Below are 24,408 nucleotides of genomic sequence, written 5' to 3'. Positions count from 1 at the left end.
CGAAATCCTTCCTAAAGTATAAACAAATAGAAGAATGTAAGCCACTCAAAGGAAAATGTCTACAGAATGAATCGTACAGCTGCCCTTTCAGTATTGCCGAGTTCAGAGCTGCCTTGAGCTCATGCAAGAGCTCTGCACCTGGATCAGACAGACTCATGTATGAAATGATCAAAAACCTACCCAGTGATACCCAAGTTACACTACTCAGACTTTTCAACACCATTTGGGCTGCAGGATACCTCCCAACTGCATGGAAAGAAGCCATTGTGGTTTCTGTTTTAAAACAAGGCAAAGATCCTTCCTTAGTGGCAAGTTACCGCCCGATCGCCCTCACGAGTTGCCTTTGTAAGATATTTGAAAAAATGATTAATCGGCGACTCATCCATTTCCTTGAAATGAGCAAAATGCTTGATCCGTATCAGTGCGGCTTCCGAGAAGGGCGGTCCACAACCGATCATCTCGTACGTGTTGAAGGAAATATCCGGGACGCATTTATACATAAACAGTTCTTCCTATCGATATTTCTCGATATGGAAAAGGCGTATGACACGACGTGGCGTTACGGAATCTTAAGAGACCTGTCAGAAATGGGCATCCACGGTAATATGCTTAATACAATAAAAAGCTATTTGTCAAATCGTACCTTCCGGGTAAAAGTCGGCAATGCACTCTCACGGCCTTTTATGCAAGAAACGGGTGTACCCCAAGGAGGCGTTCTCAGCTGCACGCTCTTTATTGTGAAGATGAACACGCTTCGTGCTTCATTACCACCCGCCATCTTTTACTCTGTCTACGTCGATGACATTCAAATAGCTTTCAAATCCTGTAACCTCACCGTCTGCGAGAGACAGGTACAGCATGGTTTGAACAAGGTGTCAGGGTGGGCAGAGAAAAATGGATTCAAAATCAATCCTCACAAGAGTTCCTGTGTTTTGTTTACAAGGAAGAGAGGCCTGGTTCCAGATCCCTGCTTAGAAGTGTGCGGACAACAGATACCTGTCCCCGCAGGGGCGTCTGCGTAAGCAGGCGTTTGGTGTGTGGCGACACCACGGACCCGAGCACACGAGGGTTGGACCCTCCCGCGTGTAGCCGTGCGCGGCTTAGCCGTGTCCGGGGAAAAGGGGATCCTGGAGGTTGAGCCAATGCCGGGTGTTTGGACCTTTACGGCCCCCCGGCGGCGGCAACACACCTCTTTGGCCTCTGCTTCACGTAGACGGCACCCCCGGACTGACCCACCCGGGGGAAATCGGCAGTCGCCTCTTCTTATCTCTTCCTCTCGAATCTTCGTCTTTATCTCTTACTTTCTGGCCTTTCCTGTCTTCTCCTCTCTTCCATTTACTTCATTCTCCTCGGCGGCAAGGGTTAACCTTGTGTGGATATCCTACCTTGGGTACACCATATTGGGTTATAGTGATGGCGTACGGCTGGCGTCGTGCAGGCTTGTACACAAGCTGTGCCGCGTCCCCTCGTTGGGCTCCGTGGTGGGCGGTCGGCGCTGTTGCCGAACATACACATTTTCCTATGGCAGCACAAGCCTCTGTTGTTTATGATCGGCGTCTGAAGAGATGCCGCACCGAGGTACCATTTCAATTTTCCTTTCAAAGCAACGCCCCAACATTTCCAAAGTACTATGTAGTGCATAGTGAAAGTAACATACCGGTAAGGAAACTTTCTCCTTTCCTGGTAGCGAAGTGTCTGAAAGACAAAATCGGACCAACATACAAAGCATCCAAAATGTCTAGTGGGGACCTCCTCCTAGAACTTAATAACAAAGATCAAGCAGATAAGCTCTCTGAACTTACCAGTATTGGCGAAGCGACAGTGACTGTTTCAGCCCACAGAACACTTAATACAAGTAGGGGAGTAATATCTGAAGAAGACTTCATTGGTTTAAGCGACGAGGAACTGCTAGAAGGTTTCCAGGAACAAAATGTCACCAAAGTACAAAGAATAGTAATCCGAAGAAACGATCAAGAAATCCCCACCAAACATGTTATACTCACCTTCGGAACAAGCGTAATGCCTACTTCACTCGATGCAGGTTATGTCAAAGTCAATTTGAGACCGTATATCCCGAATCCCAGACGGTGTTTTAAGTGCCAAAGATTTGGACATGCTTCACATGCATGCCGAGGACAAACAACGTGTGCTAAATGCAGCTCTAACGACCACCAATCAGAGAATTGCACATCCTCGCCACATTGTGTTAACTGCAAGGGAGATCACCCAGCTTATTCGCGGTCCTGCCCTTGCTGGAAAAAAGAAAAAGAAGTCATTGCCCTAACTGTAAAAGAAAAAATTTCGTTCTTTGAAGCCCGAAAGCGGCTATCGTATCTTCCGCGAAGAAGCTATGCCGATGTGGCGCAGGCGGGGGCAGCGCCACAGAGGCCTCCGGAGTCCTCCGAGCCCACGCGCAGTGGTGCCGCAGTGACTCCTCGCGCCCCCGTGGTGGAAGCAGTCAGTACTGCTCCACCCTCTTCGACGGCCCTGCAGACACCAGCCCCGCAGGGCCCCAAAATCAAACGAACCCCAAGGCCCGAGGCACGTGTCTCGGCGCCAAACTCTCGGTCCTCCAGCGCCTCAGAGAGAGCGATGGAGGTCGACGTAAAAACCTCGGTGTCATCGACACCCAAGGACAAGCGCTCTCTGGAGCGCTTAAAGAGGGATAAACTCCCAATAACTACTCTAAATAAGAAGGCGTTAACCTGAAGGTGATCGCTCCTTTGTATCACCCTTCTTCAGATTTCAGTCACCTAATATCTTTTTATCTCCTATTCAACTTTTAAAGCCATTTTTACCCTTCAATTCCATAATAGCTTTTATTATTCACTGGAATTGTAGAGGTCTTTTACATAACATAGGTGACATTAAAGACCTGTTATTTAACTTCTCTCCTGTGGCCTTATGTTTACAGGAAACAAACCTAGGTGAGAAACACAAACATATATTAAAAGGCTTCACTGTTGTACGGCGCGACCATACTCAGATGAACCGGCTTTCCGGTGGTGTAGCCATTGTTGTGCAGGGCGGTATTGCAGTTCGAGAAGTTCCGATTACCAGTCACATAAAAGCCGTTGCTGTCACTGTTCTAACTCACAAAACCATCACCATTTGCTCGCTGTATATCCCACCCCACACCCATTTTACCACTAAACACTTAGAAAATATAACAGGTCAATTACCGGAGCCATTTGTTTTAGTGGGGGATTTTAATGCTCACGGTACTCCTTGGGGCAGTATCAAAACTGACCAAAGAGGGGAAATGGTTGAGGGTTTTATTCTATCAAATGATATCTGCCTTTTAAATTCAGGTGCACCGACATACTTTTCACCGACTTCCCGCACTTTTAGTTGTTTAGATTTAGCTTTTTGCTCACCATCTCTTTTTAATGATTTTAAATGGGAAACCGTCGACAAGTCTTATGGCAGTGATCACTTGCCCGCAATCATCAAATTTTTATCATTACCACCAACCTTAATCACTAGGCCACGCCAGTGGAAATTACAGCTCGCTGACTGGCCGCTTTTTACGGAAAACGCGAGTCTGGAAGTTGTCTTTTCACAAGAACTAAGCATTGATGAACTTAATAAAAAAATCACTGAAGTAATAATCTCTGCAGCAGAAAAGTCAATACCCCAGTCATCTGGTATTGTACACAAAAGGTTAAATCCCTGGTGGACGAACGAATGTACAGAAGCCAAAAAGAAACAAAATAAGGCCTGGGGAATCATACGTAGGTACCCCACTTATAGCAACCTTTTAAATTTCAAACAGGCCAAAGCCAAAGCACGATTTATTCGAAGGCAGGCAGAGAAATCGTCATGGCAAAAATATGTATCATCAATTAATAATACGGTCACGTCAAAACGAATGTGGGACCAGGTAAGAAAGTTTAGAGGAGAGTACACATCATACACAATTCCACTACTCACATGTCCAGGCACACAAACAACACTGCAGGACCAGGCGAACTTATTAGGCGAACATTTTTACAAGGTCTCAAGCTCAGCAAACTACTCAAGTGACTTCTTAAAATATAAAATGTCGGCGGAGAAACAGAGACTGCCCACTACTGGGGCTTCAAATGAACCTTATAATAACGCCCTCACAATGCAAGAATTGAACAGGGTTCTCTCTTCCGGTAAAAAAACAGCAACAGGCCTTGACCGTGTCCACTACACAATGTTGGCACACCTCTCTCAAGCATCAACAGAAGCACTTCTTAAATTTTTCAACAAGATCTGGGAATCTGGAACAATGCCAACAGACTGGAAAAATGCAGTAATAGTGCCTTTTTTGAAATCAGGTAAAGCCGCAACGTCCCCAAGCAGCTACAGGCCCATTGCCTTAACAAGCTGTCTAGCCAAAACCTACGAGAGTATCATAAACATAAGGCTTACATTCATCCTTGAATCACGGAATCTAATAGACGTGCACCAGTGCGGATACAGAAAGGGCTGCTCAACAACTGATCACCTCGTACGACTAGAACATGAAATACGTAACGCGTTTCTACACAAACAACACTGTCTCACAGTATTTTTCGATCTAGAGAAAGCGTATGATACCACTTGGCGGTATGGAATTTTAAGAGACCTGGCTGAATTGGCAGTGCGTGGCAGAATGCTAAACTGTCTATCTGATTTTATGGCAAATAGAACATTTCAGGTGCGTCTCGGCGCAGTACTTTCACGCACATTTACACAGGAAAATGGCGTTCCACAGGGTTGTATTCTGAGCACGACACTCTTCATAATCAAAATGAACTCTGTTAATAAGATCATACCATCCTCTGTTATGCACTCCATATATGTCGACGATCTGCAAGTTGCTTGCCGCGCCTCAAATCTATCCAGTTGCGAAAGACAACTACAAATAACCATAAATAACCTTACACAATGGGCTGACAAGAATGGATTCCGTTTTTCAACAGACAAAACTGTTACAGTTCTCTTCTCCCAGAAACGAGGATTACACTTGAACCCAGTTCTCACATTGCATGGTACAACCTTGCCGGTCAAAGAACACTATAAATTTCTAGGCGTAACGTTTGACACAAAGCTGAACTTCCTGGCCCACATTACCGCAACTAAAATAAAGCAAGCAAAGCGCTAAATATCCTCAAGGTTTTATCACACAAGCACTGGGGATCTGACCGAACATGTTTACTACGTATATACCGATCCCTTGTACGTAGCATCCTCGACTACGGTAGCGTAGTTTATGGTGCAGCTAGGCAGTCCTACATTAAGCGACTTGATCCAGTTCACAATCTTGGCCTACGACTGGCGAGCGGTGCCTACAGGACATCGCCTGTACAAAGTTTATACGTTGACGCTAATGAACCTTCATTACAACACCGCAGAGCACAACTTACACTTTGCTATGTATTAAGAATTCGTTCATCACCACAACATATATGCCACAACATCGTAACACAGTGCCAATCACGACTACACTACACAAATAAACCAAACATGATTCGGCCACTCATCTTAAGACACGAACAATATTGTGAGACCTATGATATTCCTCCCGAAGCCCTGCAGGTTGCCGAAAGGCCACCAAGGTTGCCCCCGTGGTACGATTTCACACAGTTGTGCGACTGGACAATGACACATTTAAAGAAGAAAGACACCCCACACGAACACATTATACATGAATTCCGTGCACTTCAGGACAAATATCAAAATAACATGCAATATTACACTGATGGCTCTAAAACAAAAAATCACGTGGGTGTGGGGGCCGTAACGGAAAATTGGGAAACAAGTATTCGATTACCACAACACGCCTCTGTTTTCACGGCCGAAGTTTTTGCTATATGGGTTGTTGTCAAAAAGATTATTGCTGATAAAAACAAAAATGCAGTCATATACACAGATTCTTTAAGCACACTAAAAGCTCTACATCCTAAATCTGAGTGTGAACCCCTGACTGGAGACATTTTGAACATGGTGGCTTTTAACGAGTACGGGAGGTCAATTCGGTTCTGCTGGGTCCCAAGCCATGTTGGGATACCGGGTAACGAAGCAGCTGATAGATGTGCATTGATGGCAGCGCACAAAGACATTACAAACACAACAATCCCACATAAAGATAGCATCCGCGCAATTAGAAAGGCCTTAACGGTAAAATGGCAACGCGAATGGGACCGTTGTGCCGACAACAAGCTACATCTCACGAAACCCATAGTTGGCGAGTGGAAGTCTTGCTATCATCAGGAGCGGTTCATCGAAGTAGTTTTATGCCGACTACGCATTGGGCACACACACCTCACACACAACTACTTACTTACGAAAGAAGACACACCAACATGCGAGAAATGTCAACAGCCACTAACAGTTATGCACATATTACTCACATGTACGGAGACTGAAACACACAGACGAACACTTTTGCACAAATTATATCAACTACACATACCTTTACACCCTGCTCTAACTTTAGGTGATGATCCACTAGTACCATTATGTGAAGTCCGCAAATTTCTAGATGACACTGCCTTTTTACATAAGATATAGATTAACGAAGCCTTTTCCTTCATAAACTAGATTTTAAAACACCTCGTGTTTGGCGCAGCATAGCCTCAGCCGCTTTTGCGCCATTAAACCCCATTTAACTAACTAACTAACAGATACCTGTAAACAAAGAATACAAATTTCTAGGTGTCATACTTGACTACAGACTCACTTTCGTCCCCCACATTAAACATCTTAAAGAAAAGTGTCTAAAAACAATGAACATAATCAAACTTCTATCCCAGACTACGTAGGGTAGTGACAGGAAGTGTTTATTGAAACTCTATAAAAGCCTCATTCGATCACGATTAGACTATGGTGCTGTGATTTATCACTCTGCCGCCCCGAGCGCACTAAAAATGCTAGACCCTGTCCACCATCTAGGAATCCGACTGGCCACAGGCGCTTTCAGAACAAGTCCCATACAAAGTTTATATGCAGAATCAAATGAGTGGTCACTTCATCTTCAGAGAACATACATCAGCCAAACATATTTTCTGAAAGTCCACTCAAATCCTCAACATCCCTGTTTTAATACCATTAATGACATGACATATGCTACACTCTTTCGCAATCGTCCTTCCGTAAGACAGCCTTTCTCGCTGCGTGTGAGGGAGCTTAGTGAAGAAATGCACGTTCCACTCCTCGAGCTTCCCCTAATGCATCCAGCCAAGCTACTGCCTCCGTGGGAGTGGCAGCTCATACAATGTGATATATCTTTCATGCAAGTTACAAAACACGCTCCAGAGATTGAAATCCTAATGCATTTCCGGGAACTCCAGCACAAATACTCCTGCACGGAGTTCTACACAGACGCATCGAAGTCACATGACGGGGTGTCCTATGCAGCCGTCGGTCTATCCTTCTCGGAATCCGACGTACTGCATCCGGAAACTAGTATCTTTACGGCTGAGGCCTACGCACTGCTGTCGGCCGTAAAGCATATAAATAAATCACAACTCCAGAAATCAGTTATATATACGGACTCCCTCAGTGTTGTGAAGGCCTTGATGTCATTTTCTAAGCACAAAAACCCAGTAATCAACGAACTCTATTCCGTCCTATGTAAAACGTATATATGTAACCAGCATGTCATCATATGCTGGGTGCCCGGTCATAGGGCCATTGAAGGCAATGTTCTGGCGGACCAGATGGCCACATCAGTTGCATCGTATTCTGTAAATCCTACCGCAGCAGTCCCTGTCACAGATCTGAGGCCCTACTTGCGCAGAAAACTGCGGAACTACTGGCAACGCCCGTGGGACATGGAAACAAACAATAAACTGCATGTAATCAAGCCACAGTTAGGTTTCTGGCCTCCCGTAACAAAATCCCGCCGGACAGATGTCCTATTCTGCCGTCTAAGAATAGGACACACTTTCGGCACACATAACTTTTTACTCACGGGAAACGAGCCTCCAACCTGTGGTAGATGCGGGGAGAGGCTGACCGTCCTCCACGTCTTACTGGAGTGTCGGAAAGCCGAATCTGAAGGAAAGAAACATTTTCCCGTAGCATACCGCCAGCACATCCCCCTTCATCCAGTAATGTTACTAGGCCCAGAACCTTTATTTGACACCAACGCAGTACTAAGCTTTCTGAAAGATGTTGTCTTGCATGTTTTTAGCCCCACATGTTCGTAGCGGGTCCTCTCTCCAGAGGATGCCGCTGCGATAATTATTTTGAATAGCACATGCCTCTAGGCCCTTATGGTTCAAGGGCTCTGGCGAGGCAGTGTTGCTGTAAGCAATTTAAAGTCTCGCATATTTTAAACATTGCATCATTCTTTTACGATGGATTTTAAAGTTCATAGTATTCGTCATCAGTCATCGCCATAATTTTATAGCACGTAGATTTTACGCACTTTACAGCGACTATTTTAGGCCACTCTACAGCCAAGTCACATCTTCCATAATACATCCTTAACACTACCACCAGTCATGGCGCTCTTTGGCCAAACCTGGCCCTTGCGCCACAAAACAACACACATCATCATCATCATATGGCAAATGACTACTTGAATTTGTTGGAGTTAAGACATGGAAGAACATACCATCCAAATTAAAGGAAGATATTTCGCCAATGCACTAAGATCATATTTTTACGTAAGAACCCCATCGATTTAATGCCTGTATTCTTGCTTGGTGGTGTGTTCTTTGAGGTTTGATAATTAATGTAAGTGGTGACATCTGTGAAAAATCGCTAGTCTACACCATCGTGCTGATAACCCTTCACCAGCATCGCCATTATGAAAACATTCCGCGTAGGCTTCCGTGCAACTTAACGACTTCTTTGTAGAAATGAATAAATAAGAGCTTCACAAAAGGAAAGGCTGAACCGCCGATTGCATAGTAAAAAAAAAAGCTATCGCGGCTCACAAAATATGAAGCGACCGGTACTTCTCAGGTATTAGCTACATCATGATTGCGGTATTCACGCTAGCCCCAGAGATGGCTTGACTGCGTTTTACCTAGCAAGAGAAATATCTACATGCTAGCAAATTAATTACCTCCCAGTAGTGCTGGTTTCTCCGGGTCGTTGCCAGCAGGGTCTTTGTCCCCGTCCTTTGCAAGTAGCAGCAACTTGCCGATGTCGCAACAATAATTCGTATAAGAATGGTTTGATGAACGTGTGGTCGCACACTTCCGTGACAAATCGCTAGTCTACACCAGCGTACTGATAACCCACCACCACCTCAAGCACCGCCATTATGAAAATATTCCGCGAACGCTTCCGTGCAACTTAAGAATTTCTTTGTAGAAATGAATAAATACGAGCTTTACGAAAGGGAAAGCTGTATCGCCAAATGTATAGAACAAAGAGCTATCGCGGATGTTAACTAATAATGAAGCGACCGGTACTTCTCAGTTATTAGCAATATTACGGCTATGGTATTCACGCTAGCCACAGAGATGGTTTCGCTACGTCTTTCCTATCAAGGGAAATATCTACATGGTAGAAAATTATTTACCTCCCAGTTGTGCAGGATTCTTCGGGTCGTTGCCAGCAGGATCTTGTTCCGCGCTTTTTGCAAGTAGCAGCAACTAGCCGATCTCACAATTTTAATTCGTATAAGAATGGTATGATGAATGCGTGGTAGCACACATCTGTGGCAGATCGCTAGTCTACACCTGCATGCTGATAACCGGCAACCACCAGCACCGCCATTATAAAAACATTTTAAGGACGCTTCCGTACAACTTAAGAATTTCTTACTAGACATGAATAAATAAGAGAATTACGAAAGGAAAATCTGAATCGCTAATTTCACAGTAATAAGAAGAAATGTCACGGTTGTTGTGTAACTGTGAAGCGACCGGAATTTCTGAGTGATTACGAACATCGTGATAACAGCATTCATACTAGCCACAGGGATGGCTAGGCTACGTTTCACCTGGGACAGGAAAAATATACGCGTTAGAAAGCTCACACCTCCCAGTTGTGGCGAATTGACGGTTTGCAAAATAGTGAGCGCCGTCTATCGTACAACAAACGAAGCTTGAGCGCTCTGTGTGCGAGGGTGGATGGTTAGACAGCGTGTTTCGTTTGTAGGCTTGCGCCCATGCCACAGCGACTTTCCGTGCGATCTTTCACCCAGCGGCTGCTGTAAAAAAATGATTGAAGACGACGTCTTTCCGTGCCAGTTTTCGGACGCTGCATGGACTTCCGACTTGACCAAGTGTAACATCCAAACTGACTGTGTGTGGCGCTATCTAAACTCAAAAACTTCGACCGTTCGTCAGGCGCATCGATGCTGGGCACTGAAAGAAGAAATATATGTCAAGAATATCAGAGTGAATTTAGACACTGGCGATACCACTATCCATCTGATGAGAGCGATGTGTCTTCCGTCGATGAAGAGTGGATTTTACGTAGTTTCCGCGTGGTTTGACAAAGCAACAGGCAACGTCGTTGGAGCCCACTGTCAATGTGTCGCCGGGTGAGCACACTTGTTTCTATATCGGTTTGTTGTGCTAGACATGGGGGGCATTACAGACTTGAATATTAGGGGATGTAAGCCGCACGAAACCTATCGGAGACGCTAGTTTCCGGCCGTATAAGAGAACCCAAAGCGAGCACCAAAAAGCACGAAAGGCCAACAATAGAGTTTGCCTTCCCCAACGCTTCGGTGTGGCTTGCGTCCCCTAATCTAAAGCTCTGTATTAAAATTGATTCTTTCATCCGCGTGCTGTGCTGTTCTTTGTCGATCTGCAAGGTCTTGCACAGCATTGAACGAGCTGTCGAAGCAGCCGCAGCCCACACGAGTACGGGAGGTCATCTTGCCCCGCGAGTAGCCGGCTTCGAGAATCGTGTAGGTTTTGGGACGTGTACACATCTGCTACAGGCGTACGCTTAAAAAGTGTGCCATATATTTTAGAATATTGACAGTTCTGTACAGAGGGCAAATACGCAAATGTGAACGCTTGGACAGGCAGATTGATTTCGTCCGGTAGTGTGAAGATCGCGAAATAACGCAAGCGACACCAGTGCGCAGTCGCACGCTCTGTCGGTGTTCGTCTGTATTGAGTTTATCACTTTTCCGGCAAACGCGGTTGCATTTAAGGGTGTCCCGAAGCTTGCAGATCGAAACAAGCAGCGAGTAGGACGTTGAGAGTTTGTACCAAGAGCAGCGAGGTAGCGCAGCTTGTGTGCCGCCGTGGCGTCTCTGCGTGGCAGGTGTCATGAGCACCCTTGGCAGACATCTGTTGCATGCCACCTTTGCACCTATTTGTAGAGGGCTTCCAAATGCATGCACTCCAAATATTCAACGCAACACGAAATGGCCATACCTGTATATGTGTTTGTTATCATAGTATTTATGCTTTACATCAGACGTCATATCTTTGTCTGTATCTTTTATCATTATCACATATATTCATCTACGTTTGGCTTGCAGCCTGAGTGAAAGCTGCCAGCATGTGGCTGCGGCGTTGCTCGCAGTTGCGGAGAAGTCAGCTCACAAGACTACCTGCACCGACGTACCCTGCAGATGGTTTGTGCCTTCGGAAGGTGTGCAATGTATTGTATTATTCCAAACAAGCATGGGGTTTTGTAGTTTGAACTCGCTTCAACATTGAGTGTATGCTTAGACCTGGGTGTTTCAAATCATTCATGCTCTCCAGCCTTAAAAAAACAATTTATTTCACTGGACACTACAACAGGGCAAACAGTGAAGTCGTGTTGCAGTTATAACGCACCATTTCTTGAACTCGTGTTTCATAATGCACCATGCTGACAGCTGAACTCACTGAAATTACAAGGTACCTTCCTGCAGAGACACAACACAATACTGAGCACATATAATAGAAGTGAGTACATAAAGTTACATTGGTAATATATTGCATCTGTTTTATTCCAGCCAAGAAGCCAGCTCGAAGAATGCCCCTGAAAGAAATTCCCTTCCAGCGACACTTAGTAAATCAACCGGCTCGCACGAAACGAAGGGGGGATTATAGACCCACCAGCAACTTGCTGCCATGTGGCGATGTGGCTGCTCTGGGAAAAAAGCTACGCACTTGTTTCCCTACTCTGCAGGTATTGCGCTACCTCGGCACAGCAGAATGCGCTCCTAAGAGAGAAATGGACACAGCAAAGCCCAAGATTGCAGATGAAGATAACCTGTCAGACACGCATGTACAGGGCGTAATAAATGCTCATCTACAATCTCTGCCAGCCTTAGATGGTGCCGAGCGTGAAACTTTACGCCTTCAGACTTTAGGACAGGCAGATAACAAACTGTGGCATGCTACACGCACTGGTCGCCTAACTGCATCCATGTTTAAACGGTTTTGCCGTTGTGTCAAGCCTGAAGGCTTGCTAAGGACAGTATTCTATCCAAATGGTAAAGCAATGTCAGAGGCAATAGCATATGGACGGAAGCATGAGAAGGATGCTGTTGATTTGTATGTGCAGCTCCAGCAAATGAGAGGCACAAATGTGCAAAGCCATGAAACTGGGCTGCACATTCATCCGCAGTATCCTTTTCTGGCAGCTTCACCTGACAGAATTATTGTTTTAGATGGAGAAGAAGGTCTTTTGGAAGTTAAGTGTCCTCTCTCGAAGAAGGGCCTTACAATTGAAGAGGCAAGTGAGGACAGAAAGTTTTGCTGTGCCCTTGAGGAAGATAATGAAGTAGTACTCAAAAAAGATCACCCGTATTACTTTCAAATGCAGGGGCAAATGGCCATCACTGGCCATGCATGGTGTGACTTTGTAATTTGGACAGAAAATGAGCAAGCAAGTGAGCCAAACTGCATTTACATACAGAGGATATATTTTAACAGTAAATTTTGGGAAAGTGAAATGCTGCCAGCCCTGCTGCATTTTACTAAGTGGGCATTTGTGCCAGAGCTAATAAAGCGTGTGAAACGACTGGGCACCCTTTATTTAAATGGACTGTATGCTTCATACAGGAAATTGCAACAAGGTTTCTATGTTTGCAAGCCTGGAAATGGTCTTGCAGTGACATTACGGAGGCTGAAGTGAATGAAGCTGTAGTGCCAGGATGTGTGGTAGTTTGAAATTATGGCGTTTTACGTGCAAAAACCACAATCTGATTATGAGGCACACCGTAGTGGGGGACACCAGAAATTTGGTCCACGTGGGGTTTGTTAATGTGCACCTAAATCTAAGTACATGGGTGTTTTCGCAGTTTGCTCCCATCGAAATGCGGCCACTGTGGTCGCGATTAGACACCGTGACCATGTGCTTAGTAGCCCGGAACTATAGCCAGTAGCCACTAAGCAACCACGGCAGATATGTAAATAGTTTAGCTTATCTTCTTGGGGGGAGGACATAGGGGAATAAAGTTGCACGTTTGGCTTGTTCATGCATCATATTGTATGCCATTGGCATAGCGCAAAAAAAGATGGGGATAAGAGGCGCAGAAAAACATAACACATGCAGCGCTAACTTTGAACAATAGATTTATTTCCAAGATAAGTAGTACATATGTCGTACTCCGGAAATGTCAGCAAATGCAAAAAACACAAAACATGCACGACAACGGCAGGCTCATCGTAGGCTATTATCATATGCGCCAAAGTTCTAAATGTTTTGTTGATAATACATAGCCATGTGTGCTGACGCATGCATCAGCAAACCTTTCATAGTATTATCAACAAAACAATTAGAATTGTTGCTCATGTCATAATAGCTTACCACAAGCCTGCTCTAGTCTCATGTTTTGTGCTTTTTTCGTTTGCTGACATTTCCGGAGCATGTGCCCAGCGACGCACGCAGTGGACGACATATGTACTGCTCCTCTTGGAAATAAATCTATTGTTGAAAGTTAGTGCTGCGTGTGTTATGTTTTTCTGTGCCTATTCACCTTTTTTTTTGCGCTATGCCAATGGCATTCAAATGGAACATGGTGGAAGGAATGTATGCGGGGCAGGTGGTTGTGTAGCATGCCACCACATCAACATGACAGCAGTGCCGCAGCATTGCATCTGAAGGTTGCAAATGTGCCTAAGTAATCTCAAATGTTAATTCGAGAGTTATTTATTGCTTTGAATGTACACACATTGTTTCATACATAGCAGGCAACTCTAAAAAGGCTAGAGCGACTTCTCTCACTGTTTGCATTCATGACCAAAAAGCGCTTCGCATATGAATGAAAAGGTATGGCTACATGTCATTTAATCTAATGTAACATTAAGATTTAGTGTGTTCCTCTGTTGTGCAATATTTACTATAAGTGTGCAATATATCCTCTGTACATGAATGAAGTGTGCCCGTTACTGGTACTTCTTAACATGCCGTCTTCTTTTAACTATATTGTGCAATGTGTGTAACTGTTCCTTTACCTTTAATTCTTAAGAGCAGCTCTTGAAATTGCAATACTGTCCTTTCATTTCTTCATAACAATCACCCCTTGCACACTGCTGTGTCATAGTATGCTACCTATAGATAGTTGTTCTATTATTTTATGCTTCTAGTCTTGGTGTGTATTTGTGTCAATTTAGCGATACTAATGGCTTTGTGTGTTCACTTCCTCTTCATCTTATCATCTATACAATGCTGCTTGCCTGCAGAGTAGTGCACTTTCACTTGCAAAACACCGCGATTCTCCTGTTCGACTACATGCCTGAGGGACTGACTCGCAGTACTGTCGGGCATGTTTTGCACCCCTTTAAAGTAAGCGCTGTCGTGGCTACACCAATGTGCGCGTGTGATTATGATGCCTTTCAATGTTGTGCAATGATAACTTTTACTTTTTACCGTAGCTCTTGACAGTCCTGTTCAGTTTATTCATAACAATCACCCCTTGCACGCTGCTGTGTCGTAGTAAACTACCTATAGATAGTTGTTCTATTATTTTATGCTTCTAGTCTTGGTGTGTATTTGTGTCAATTTAGCGATATTAATGGCTTTGTGTGTTCACTTCTTCTTATCTGGTCATCTATACAATGCTGCTTGCCTGCAGAGTAGTTAACTTTCACTCGCAAGGCATGGTGATTCACTTTTGTACCACTTGGCAGGAATATATACCGAAGAGGTGGGCTGTGGAATACGACTATTTCATGCGAACTATTCCTGTTCAAGTATTTGAAAATTAACCAAACCTTCTGTTAGTGTTGCTGCTGTTCTGAAAAAGTTTTTGCAGCAATGCAGAAACAAAGTAAATAATGCAATACTTGTTTTAGGTTTTGTCGCAGTAGCCTACATGACAATCTGTGATTTTTGCTTGTATTATTTCAGTGTAGTAGGAGTTTTATTTTTAAGCTACGAGCACCGATGTTTCCAAGGCAATTTGTACTTAACATAGTCAACATACAAGCATGGTGCGAGTACTCCTGCTATACACACATGCATCCATATTTGATTATTTTATGCTCAATACGATTATTCGAAGAATTTGATATTGGCCCACTACTAATGTTCAGACATGTTGAAGACTCCTTTTACTGTAATCTTTGTTAGATCTACATTGCATCTTGTATATCTGGTTTTCTATTCATGGGAGCCAGTTTCGTGTTTGTAATAAAGAAAGTGTTACTCTGGTCATTTATGCAAACCTGCTTTCCTGCAGAGTGGTGCATTTTCCTGTGTGAGGTTCTGTCATTTGGTCTTTAAGGGCTACTGTTTACCAGAGGCATTTATGGTATGCATTTGTAGAATGTAGTCAGGCTTTTGCGCCTGTATAAGGAACTTATTCCTGCATTAGTGCTTGTCATTTATTGCTACAGATATGCTTATTGCCACTGAGAACTCATTCTGGAATACAATGTTAGGCTCACTGAATATATGTGAGTCAGCTCCCGTCACAAACCTGAGTACACATGTGCATTGATAGTCTCGCACAGTTACAGTGCAACAATTTCAGGATAACACACAATTACGAGCCGCTGTGTTTAGACATTTGAAGTTTATTTCCAATGACGAGTAGCATATGCAACAACAGTCGTGTACAACAGATTGAAGACAAAGTGCAGAGGCTGCTTGCATGTTCACAATAACTGATATCTGAGAGCAAGTGAAAACAATATTCTCAAGAGACTGCTCGCACAACCACTGTCACGATAAATTCAATCGGGTATCACTTCATCGGAGAACGCACATCGTTGGCTTGGAGTATTTGCTATCAACCTGAAGCAGGGCCATGTATAAATTATCACCAGCATTAACATTCTGTTTGCACTTGCAGTTGAAAGCATTGCATTGTTGAACTTTATGAAAAGAATATGGGCCCGCAATTTAAATTCTGCTCCCTGCACTTGCTAGAATTTTTGTCCAATGCAACACTTTTCGTAGTAATCAGCTTAAGTTTTTTCATGAAGGCACTTCTGTGTTTTGCATGCATTTCCACAGGCAGCATCAGAGCTCATCTTGAGGTAAAAAAAAGCCTAAATTCTGGGGTTTTAGTGGAATTATGAGGCATGCTTGTGGTGGGGGACTGCAGAATAACTTTGACCACTTGGGGTTATTTAACATTCATCAAACGAATGGTACACGAGCGTTTTTTGCATTTGGGATTTAATCTTGTGACATTGTGCCTAGCAGCGCAACACCATATACACTCAGCCACTAAAGCTGGGCCGAGCTAAAGCCTTCTCTTAAATCTAGTCTTAAATCTGCCAGCTTTAATTTTCTTTTTAATTGTAACCCCATCTTTCTGGTTGCTTGTGTGTTCATGTACTGCGCCTTAAGGTTTCAGGAGTAGACAGCACTGGAACCTGCTCCTAGCTCTCGGGGCCGGATATCGCCTGTTTCATTCGCCTGTGCAACGAACAGACTGGACAGCTGGGTTGTCAAGAAACAAATCACACCTCCTTTATTCTGCGTCATTATCTATAGTCAAATGTGGAAAGGGTTTGTAACGGTGAGGGGCAGGTACATGCACGTGGCAATCGTGCGTGTAGATAGCTCATGTGCTTTCATCAGACGTGATATATGACTTGGTGATCTTCAAGGCGCCCCGATGCTGGGGGCTCATGCGAAGATTGGTCTTGCAGTGTCTGATCGTCGCCCTATGGACGGTCTGGAAGGGCTGCCATTTCTCGGGCCGCCATGGGGTCTGCTTGATCGAGCCGTCCTGTAAGTTGTAGGACTGAATACGAGCTCCTGGCTGGCTGGTAACCCGGGCGCTTAGCTGAAACAATATGGTCGGCATGCACAAAACGTTCTTCGTTATTCACCCTCACTGTATACGTGACGGCACTAATACGGTGCGTGATGGTGCCTGCTAACCAAAGAGGGTCGCCCGGACGAGTTCCTTTCACTCACACCTCGTCACCTGCTGTGAACTCGCGCCATGTTGACCTTGAGCGGGCAAAAGTGGGCTGACGCGATTCAGTCTTCAACTGGTTAATCAGCTCCGGGTGCAGGAGGCTAAGACGTGTTCTTGGGGCCCATGTCAAAAGCAACTGAGCTGGTGTAATCCCTGTTGATGCGCAGGGCGTGTTCCTGTAGAGGAACAAAAACTGATCGGCGCAATGCTGCATAGACTTGCCACGCTTTTTATGTTCTCCAATTTGCTTTAGTAGGCTTTTCTTGATGGTTTGCACAAGTAGTTCCGCCGCCCCATTCGAAGCAGGATAATAGGGCGGAGAAGTGAGGTGGTGTATGGCATTGGAGACAAGGAATGTTGAGAACTGAGCAGACGTGAACTGTGGTCCATTGTCTGTGACAACCATTTGCGGTAGACCGAAACTGGCAAATATTCTTTGCAGCTCTTGCACAGTTGCTTCCGCTGTCGTTGTTTTCATGCAGACAACTTCTGCCCATTTGGAATAAGCATCTATCAGGACTAGTAACCAGCATGAATTTGCAAAAGCGTAGTCCAAGTGCACTCTTTCCCATCGTTTGCGTGCACAGGCCCAAGGAGTGAAGTCCACCTGGGACGGAGTGTTTTGCCTAAATTGACAGACTACACAGCTCTGGACAATGTCTTATATGTCCGAAGTTTGCTGGGGCCACCACACATGGCTCCTCGCAAGTATTTCCATTCTAGTCGCACGTGGATGTCCTTCGTGCAGCAATTTTAAAACAAGCGCACGTGGCACAATTATGCGATTGCCCCAGGTCATGCAGTCTCGATCCAACGATAGTTCATGGCGTCTAGTAAAGTATGGTGCTACATTTTCATCAGCAACTTTTGCTGGCCATCCATTTAATGTGAATAAGTGGACCTTCAAAAGGACTGGGTCCTTCTTTGTTGCTTTCCGAATAGCTTCAGCTGATAACGGTATTTCATCTGTTGCCGAGAAAAACTGCACATAGTCACTGACGTCAGCTTCTTTCTTTAGCGGAAGCCGCGATAATGCGACTGCATTAGCGAGAGCCTTCCCTTTCCTGTATACCCATTTGTAATGGTATGCCGCAAGTAGCAGCATCCAGAGCTGCATTCGGGCAGCTGATAGTGCTGGAATGGGCTTGTGTCCGAATAAGCCATCTAATGGCAGGTGATCAGAGTATACAGTGAACTCTCATCCATAAACATATTTATGAAATCGTTTGATAGCGAACACCACGGCAAGCACTTCTTTTCCTATTTGGGAGTACCCAGTCTCTGCTTTACTGAGGCTTCGCGAAGCGTACGCTATCGGTTTTTCATTTCCTTTGATTTCGTGGAAGAGTACCGCTCCCACTCCGTATGCAGACACGTCTGCTACAAGGCCTATGGACTTCTCCAGATGAAGGTTAGGACACTGTCACTCGTCGACCAACGCACGCTCCTCTGGAAGCACTTTTCTGCGTCTTTGGGTCACTGCCACTGCCGAGTTCCCTTCAGTAATTGATATAGGGGTTTCAGCTGTGTGAACATGTTGGGGATGAACTTGGAGCAAAAAGATAGCATGCCAAGGTACGCTCTTAGTTCCGATTCATTCCTTGGAGCTGGCGCATTCCTAACAGCTTCAACCATTTCCGTGCACGACTTAATTATACTTGCACTAATATGCCCCAGATAGGTGACAGAGTCTTTGAAGAATTTGTATTTTTCTTGTTGAGCCGAACGCCGTGCTCCCTAAACTGAGTAAGGACGGCTTCAATGCGTTCGAAACAGTCCCTTTCGGACGCTCCAGTGATGAGGACATCATCGAGATAGCAGGCAACGCCCTTCACGTCTTCTAATACTTGATCCATCACAGACTGGTATATGGCTGGGGCACTCGAATTTCCATATGGCATGCGGAGGCACTGAAATAAACCGATGTGCGTGTTAAGCGTCAACAGCTTTTGAGAGTCGGGGTGCACTTCTATTTGTTGATACGCAGTGGTCAAGTCTAAGACCGTGAAGACGTTACCCTCCGCAATTACTGCAAAGATGTCTTCTACTAGGGGTAATGGATAATGCTCCGTCATTATGCAAGGATTTAAGGTAATTTTGAAGTCTCCACACAGCCTCACCTTCTTGTCTGCCTTGGGGAGAACGACCACTGGTGTTGACACCTTGCCTTTCAATATGGACAGTCTCCAGCATCGTGTTGCTTCGCACATCGGTAACAAATGACCGCCTGCAAGACCCACCGAAGTCCTTGACTTTTGTCTTTGCTGACCCTTCTGAATGACGTGGACGCCTTCATCGAGAAAAGTCTTGTCAGAGCTTGGGCGGAAGCCTTTGGATTCTTTCGCAGCCAGTTCCGCGCTTCTAGCTAGGTCATGCAGTTTTGAAGCTTAGCTCCTTTTTCTTCAGAAAGCTGGCTTGAATTGAAGCGCCGCTGAGGCCAGCCATGAACCTGTCCCGAAGAGCATCGTCCAGGAACGGCTCAAAGTCGCATCTTGCTGCCACATGGCGTAGTTCCACTGCAAAGGTGCATATTGTCTCGCGTTCCATCTGGTAGCGGGGATTAAACTAACCTTTCGGCGATAACTTTGCTTCCCGGAGAGAAGTGTTCTTTCAGGACAGCATCGATTTCATCGAATGATTTGTCTTCTGGCTTCGCTGGTAACAACAGGTCCTTCAGCGTTTTGTAGGGGCGTTTACCAATGGCCGTTATAAAGGCAGATTTCTTCAGGCTGTCATCTTTGTTTTGGGTCACTTTCCAGTAGTGGTCAAATCTTTCAACATCAGACATGAAATCTTTTTCGCCATCATTGACGAAAGGCTAAAAATCCAAAACCTTCGCCATTCTTCTTCTACTGCGCAATCTCGGCCTAGGCTTCGGATCCCATCTTCGTTGCCACTTGTAGCATGCATACAGACGCTACTCAGATAACAGGAATAGGAACGGCTTTATTCCCAAAATGTGCGCTGTTTATCTAGGTACGAAGAGGGGGTGTGGCCTTGACGTCATTCTGTCACAACACAAATTGCTCAATTGATTTCGTCATCATCTTTAATTAGCAGGTTTCGGAAGTTGCTTAGGTAACTGCACACTTTAAATACCTGCTCTGCTATGTCGATCATGCATATAGGAAATGGCTTATCCAAAATGTGAAAAGCTCTGATGCGGGATATTGCTCTCTCAACATGCACCCTTGCAGCGGCAATACGACGTGTTTGCTCCACATCCTGCGCAGGCATTTGTGTTTCATGGCGTTCTCGGAATGGGGGATGGTACACTGTCACACCAGCAGGTAAGTAGGGGAAAGTAAAGCCTTTATCGACCATAATGGCATCCCCTACTTCCAAACAATCTAAAAGCCCACAACTTCCAAGGATTGTCTTGTCCGATACAGATCCGCCCCAGAGACGAGACACAAATGCTATGTAGCCATCAGGGGTACAGCCAACAAGCACTTTGTATGTATTGAAGTGCTTATATGAGGAAAAGGTCTGGCGCTGTGCACCTATTGACGAAGGACGCTGAATTCTAACTTCTGTTGCATCCAAAATAAGCCTCGTGTTCTCAAAGAAGCGGAAGCATCTCGGAACATAAGGCCCAGTTTCATCTCGTGATGGAATAGAGGTGATGGCTGCAAGCTCACGCTCAAGAACGTTAATCCAAGTAGCAAATGTCCGGCTCACTTGGCTTTCCGACATCGTGAAGTTGCGCGCAATTCCTTTTCCCGGCATACCAGTCCTGAGGCGCACTAGAACCATGAAAAATTCAGTCACAAGGCCACTTTCTTTAGGTCGAGCACGTGCTTCGCAGTAAGTCTTCTTTGTCCATCCCCAGTATGACATGTTACTTGCACGTGGGTCCAGGTATTCAAACAATGACTGAAAAACTTCATAGCTGGGAGGGCCTGTGTAATACATACATGCTTTTGGTAACGCTTCAATTACACTCAGTGTTAGCATCTGCGAGCGAGCTTCATCAAGCTTTCTCTCTAGGGACGCATTCTTCTTCTCTAATGTTGCAACAGTTTGGTGCCCCCGCAGGGGCGTCTGCGTCAGCAGGGGTTTGGTGCGTTGCGACACCACGGACCCGAGCACACGAGGGTTGGACCCTCCCGCGCGTAGCCGTGCGCGGCTTAGCCGTGTCTGGGGAAAAGGGGATCCTGGGGGTTGAGACGAAGCTGGGTGCTTGGACCTTTAAGGCTCCCCGGCGGAGGCAACACACCCCTTTGGCATCTGCTTCACATAGACGGCACCCCCGGACTGACCCACCCGGGGGAAATCGGTAGTCGCCTTTTCCTGTCTCTCTCTTCTCAAAGCTTCGTCTTTATCTCTCACTTTACATCTTTCCTGTCTTCTTCTGTCTTCTATTTACTTCCTTCTTCTTGGCGGCAAGGGTTAACCCTGTGTGGCTATCCAATCTTGGGTACACCATATTTGGTTATAGTGGCGGCGTACGGCTGGCGTCGTGCAGACTTGCATGCAAGCTCTGCAGCGTCCCCTCGTTGGGCTCCGTGGTGGGCGGTCGGCGCTGTTGCCGAATTTTTATACATTTTCATGGAAACTTCTTTCCCCAAACTTCCTGATCGCCCTCAGAAACGAGGGCGCACCGAAGAGGTCTTTCAGTTTTTTGGACGACAAGTCCACAATTTTCCACGTTTTCATGTCATCCACTCAGAAAAACCAGCTAAACAAGTACGAACAATCTCCCCTTTCCTTGTCTCTAAGTCTCTTACCGAAGTTTTTGGCCCAGGATATAAGGTGTCGAGGATGGCTAGCGGTGACCTCCTCTTGGAGCTCCGCGACCAGAAGCAATTTGAGAAGCTGCCACAGCTAGTATCATTTGGGGAGACCCAAGTAGTTGTAACCCCGCACCGCACGATGAATACCTCCCGCGGCGTTGTCTCGGACGATGATTTGCTGGAGCTCACTGAGGCTGAGCTCTTGGAGGGCTTCAGCGAACAGAATGTCATAAATGTCAAAAGAATTAAGATGAGGCGAGATGGAAAAGAACTTGCGACCAAACACCTAATACTCACCTTCAATTCAAGTGTCCTGCCCGAGTCAATCGAGGCAGGGTACATCAAGCTCCGTGTAAGACCGTACGTGCCGAATCCCCTCCAATGTTTCAAGTGCCAGCGTTTTGGCCACAGTTCGCAGAGCTGCCGAGGCCGCCAAAATTGTGCGAAATGCGGCGCGCATGAACATTCCTCCGAAGCCTGTGAGAATTCTTTCCACTGCGTAAATTGTGATGGCGAGCATGCCGCGTACTCGCGGTCATGCCCGTCTTGGAAGAAAGAAAAAGAAATAGTAACAATCAAAGTAAGAGAAAACATATCATTCAAAGAGGCACGCAGGCGGGTTGCATACCTTCTTAAGGCCAGCTTTGCCGAAGTGGCGCGTCAGGGGGCAGCGTCACAACGGCCTCCGGCGACTGTCCGACCCACACGCAGTGAGTCGGCAGTTACGCCATCTGCCCCCACGGTGGTTGCAGCTAGCGCTGCTCCGCCAACCGAGGAAAAGGGGCCATCGACCCCGAAGGTGGGCGCAGCCGAGGCTGCCTCAACCTCCCAGGTCCCTTCCAGTGCTGGCAATGGCCGGCGCAGCCAAATCCCCCAGGGAACCCCATCGACCTCCGGGCTGGTGGTCCCAGGGGTCTTGCCCTCCAAGGCGGGGCCTTCCCTGGTAACTTCTCGCTCACAAGAGCACGTGTCCGGCGCCTCACAAGAGGCAATGGACACTGCACCTATCCTCAAGGCGCCCCAGGCGCCTAAGGAGCGGCGAGGTTCCCTCGAACGCTTCAAAAAGAGCAAAACTCCGGTCACAGGGCCTCGAAAGGGCTCTGCAATCCAAGACATTCCTTCCGTTTCCGTAAACACAGCACCAATTAAATTTAAAATATGGATACACAAATCATTCAATGGAATGTCAGAGGTCTACTTAGGAATCTTGATGATGTTCAAGAACTTATCCATAAACACAATCCAAAAGTGCTGTGTTTACAGGAGACACACTTAAAATCTACACACACAAACTTTCTCCGAAAGCACGTTACGTTTCGCAAAGACCGCGAGGATGCTGTCGGAGCATCTGGCGGTGTAGCTATTATTGCTGACAAAAGTGTAGCGTGTCAGCATCTAAAGCTCCAAACGGCCCTTGAGGCCGTGGCCGTTCGAGCCATACTTTTAAATAAACTCATTACAATCTGTTCTCTGTATATACCACCACATCATCACCTTCACCGACGCGACTTAGAGTCATTAATAGATGAGCTCCCGGACCCCTATTTTATTCTTGGCGATTTTAATGCACACAGTACTTTGTGGGGCGATTCACGCTGTGATGCGCGAGGTCGCGTCATTGAACAGGTGCTTTTTTCCTCTGGAACATGTCTCTTGAACACGAAGGAGCCCACATATTTTAACCTGTCCAACAAGTCATACTCTGCCATAGATCTTAGCATTTTATCGCCGACGCTTTTACCCTATTTTAAATGGAATGTCCTTAACAACCCGTATGGGAGTGACCACTTCCCAATAATCCTAACCACGCCGAAACAAGATCAACTTCCCCCGCTGGTCCCTCGGTGGAAGATTGACTCAGCCGATTGGGAACGGTACCGAACTCTTACTTACATGACGTGGACTGAGATGTCTGGTATAACCATAGATGATGCTGTTGCATATTTTACAGCTTTTATACTGGATGCCGCCTGTAAATGTATTACACAAACGAACGGCGTGGGTTCCAAGCGGCGTGTTCCCTGGTGGAACGATGCATGCAGGCAAGCACGGAGGAACCAGAACAAAGCGTGGGCGATATTTCGCGATTCTCCTACAGCTGAAAACCTGGAAAATTTTAAACATGTCAAATCCCAGGCAAGGAGAACGCGCCGGCAAGCAAGACGAGAGAGTTGGGCGAAGTTTATATCAAGCATCAACTCGTACACAGATGAGACAAAAGTATGGAATAGAGTGAAAAAGGTTAATGGACAACAAACGTATTCCCTGCCTTTAGTAAATAGTCACGGAGAAAGCCTGGAAGATCAAGCCAACTTTCTTGGCACACACTTTGAACACATATCCAGCTCCTCACACTACACCGAAACATTCCTAAAGAACAAAACGCGAATAGAACAGCAAAAGTTACAAAGAAAATGT

General features: G+C 45.8%; 3 protein-coding genes across 11 annotated transcripts in view; 2 read left to right on the top strand and 1 right to left on the bottom strand.

Annotated features, from left to right (window-relative positions):
- LOC135902695 (membrane metallo-endopeptidase-like 1) overlaps positions 1 to 24,408 on the top strand; it is a 360,170-nt gene that overhangs the window by 91,068 nt on the left and 244,694 nt on the right. The window lies entirely within an intron of this gene.
- Positions 12,103 to 13,008, top strand: LOC135902719 (uncharacterized). The gene has a single exon (XM_065432940.1). It carries the CDS (start codon positions 12,103 to 12,105, stop codon positions 13,006 to 13,008), a length of 906 nt encoding a protein of 301 aa, XP_065289012.1.
- LOC139055997 (uncharacterized) lies at positions 19,834 to 21,094 on the bottom strand. Its single transcript, XM_070533745.1, has one exon. It carries the CDS (start codon positions 21,092 to 21,094, stop codon positions 20,282 to 20,284), a length of 813 nt encoding a protein of 270 aa, XP_070389846.1. The 3' UTR covers positions 19,834 to 20,281.

This window comes from Dermacentor albipictus, chromosome 2 (assembly GCF_038994185.2).
Source record: "Dermacentor albipictus isolate Rhodes 1998 colony chromosome 2, USDA_Dalb.pri_finalv2, whole genome shotgun sequence".
In the NCBI taxonomy this organism is placed as follows: Eukaryota; Metazoa; Arthropoda; class Arachnida; order Ixodida; family Ixodidae; genus Dermacentor; species Dermacentor albipictus.
The sequence above is the reverse complement of the archived record's forward strand: the minus strand, read 5'-3'. Positions and strand labels throughout refer to the sequence as shown.

Bases quoted from the DNA above. Each gene is read 5' to 3' on its own strand.
- LOC135902719 (XM_065432940.1), top strand. From the start codon at position 12,103: ATGGACACAGCAAAGCCCAAGATTGCAGATGAAGATAACCTGTCAGAC.
- LOC139055997 (XM_070533745.1), bottom strand. From the start codon at position 21,094: ATGTCATACTGGGGATGGACAAAGAAGACTTACTGCGAAGCACGTGCT.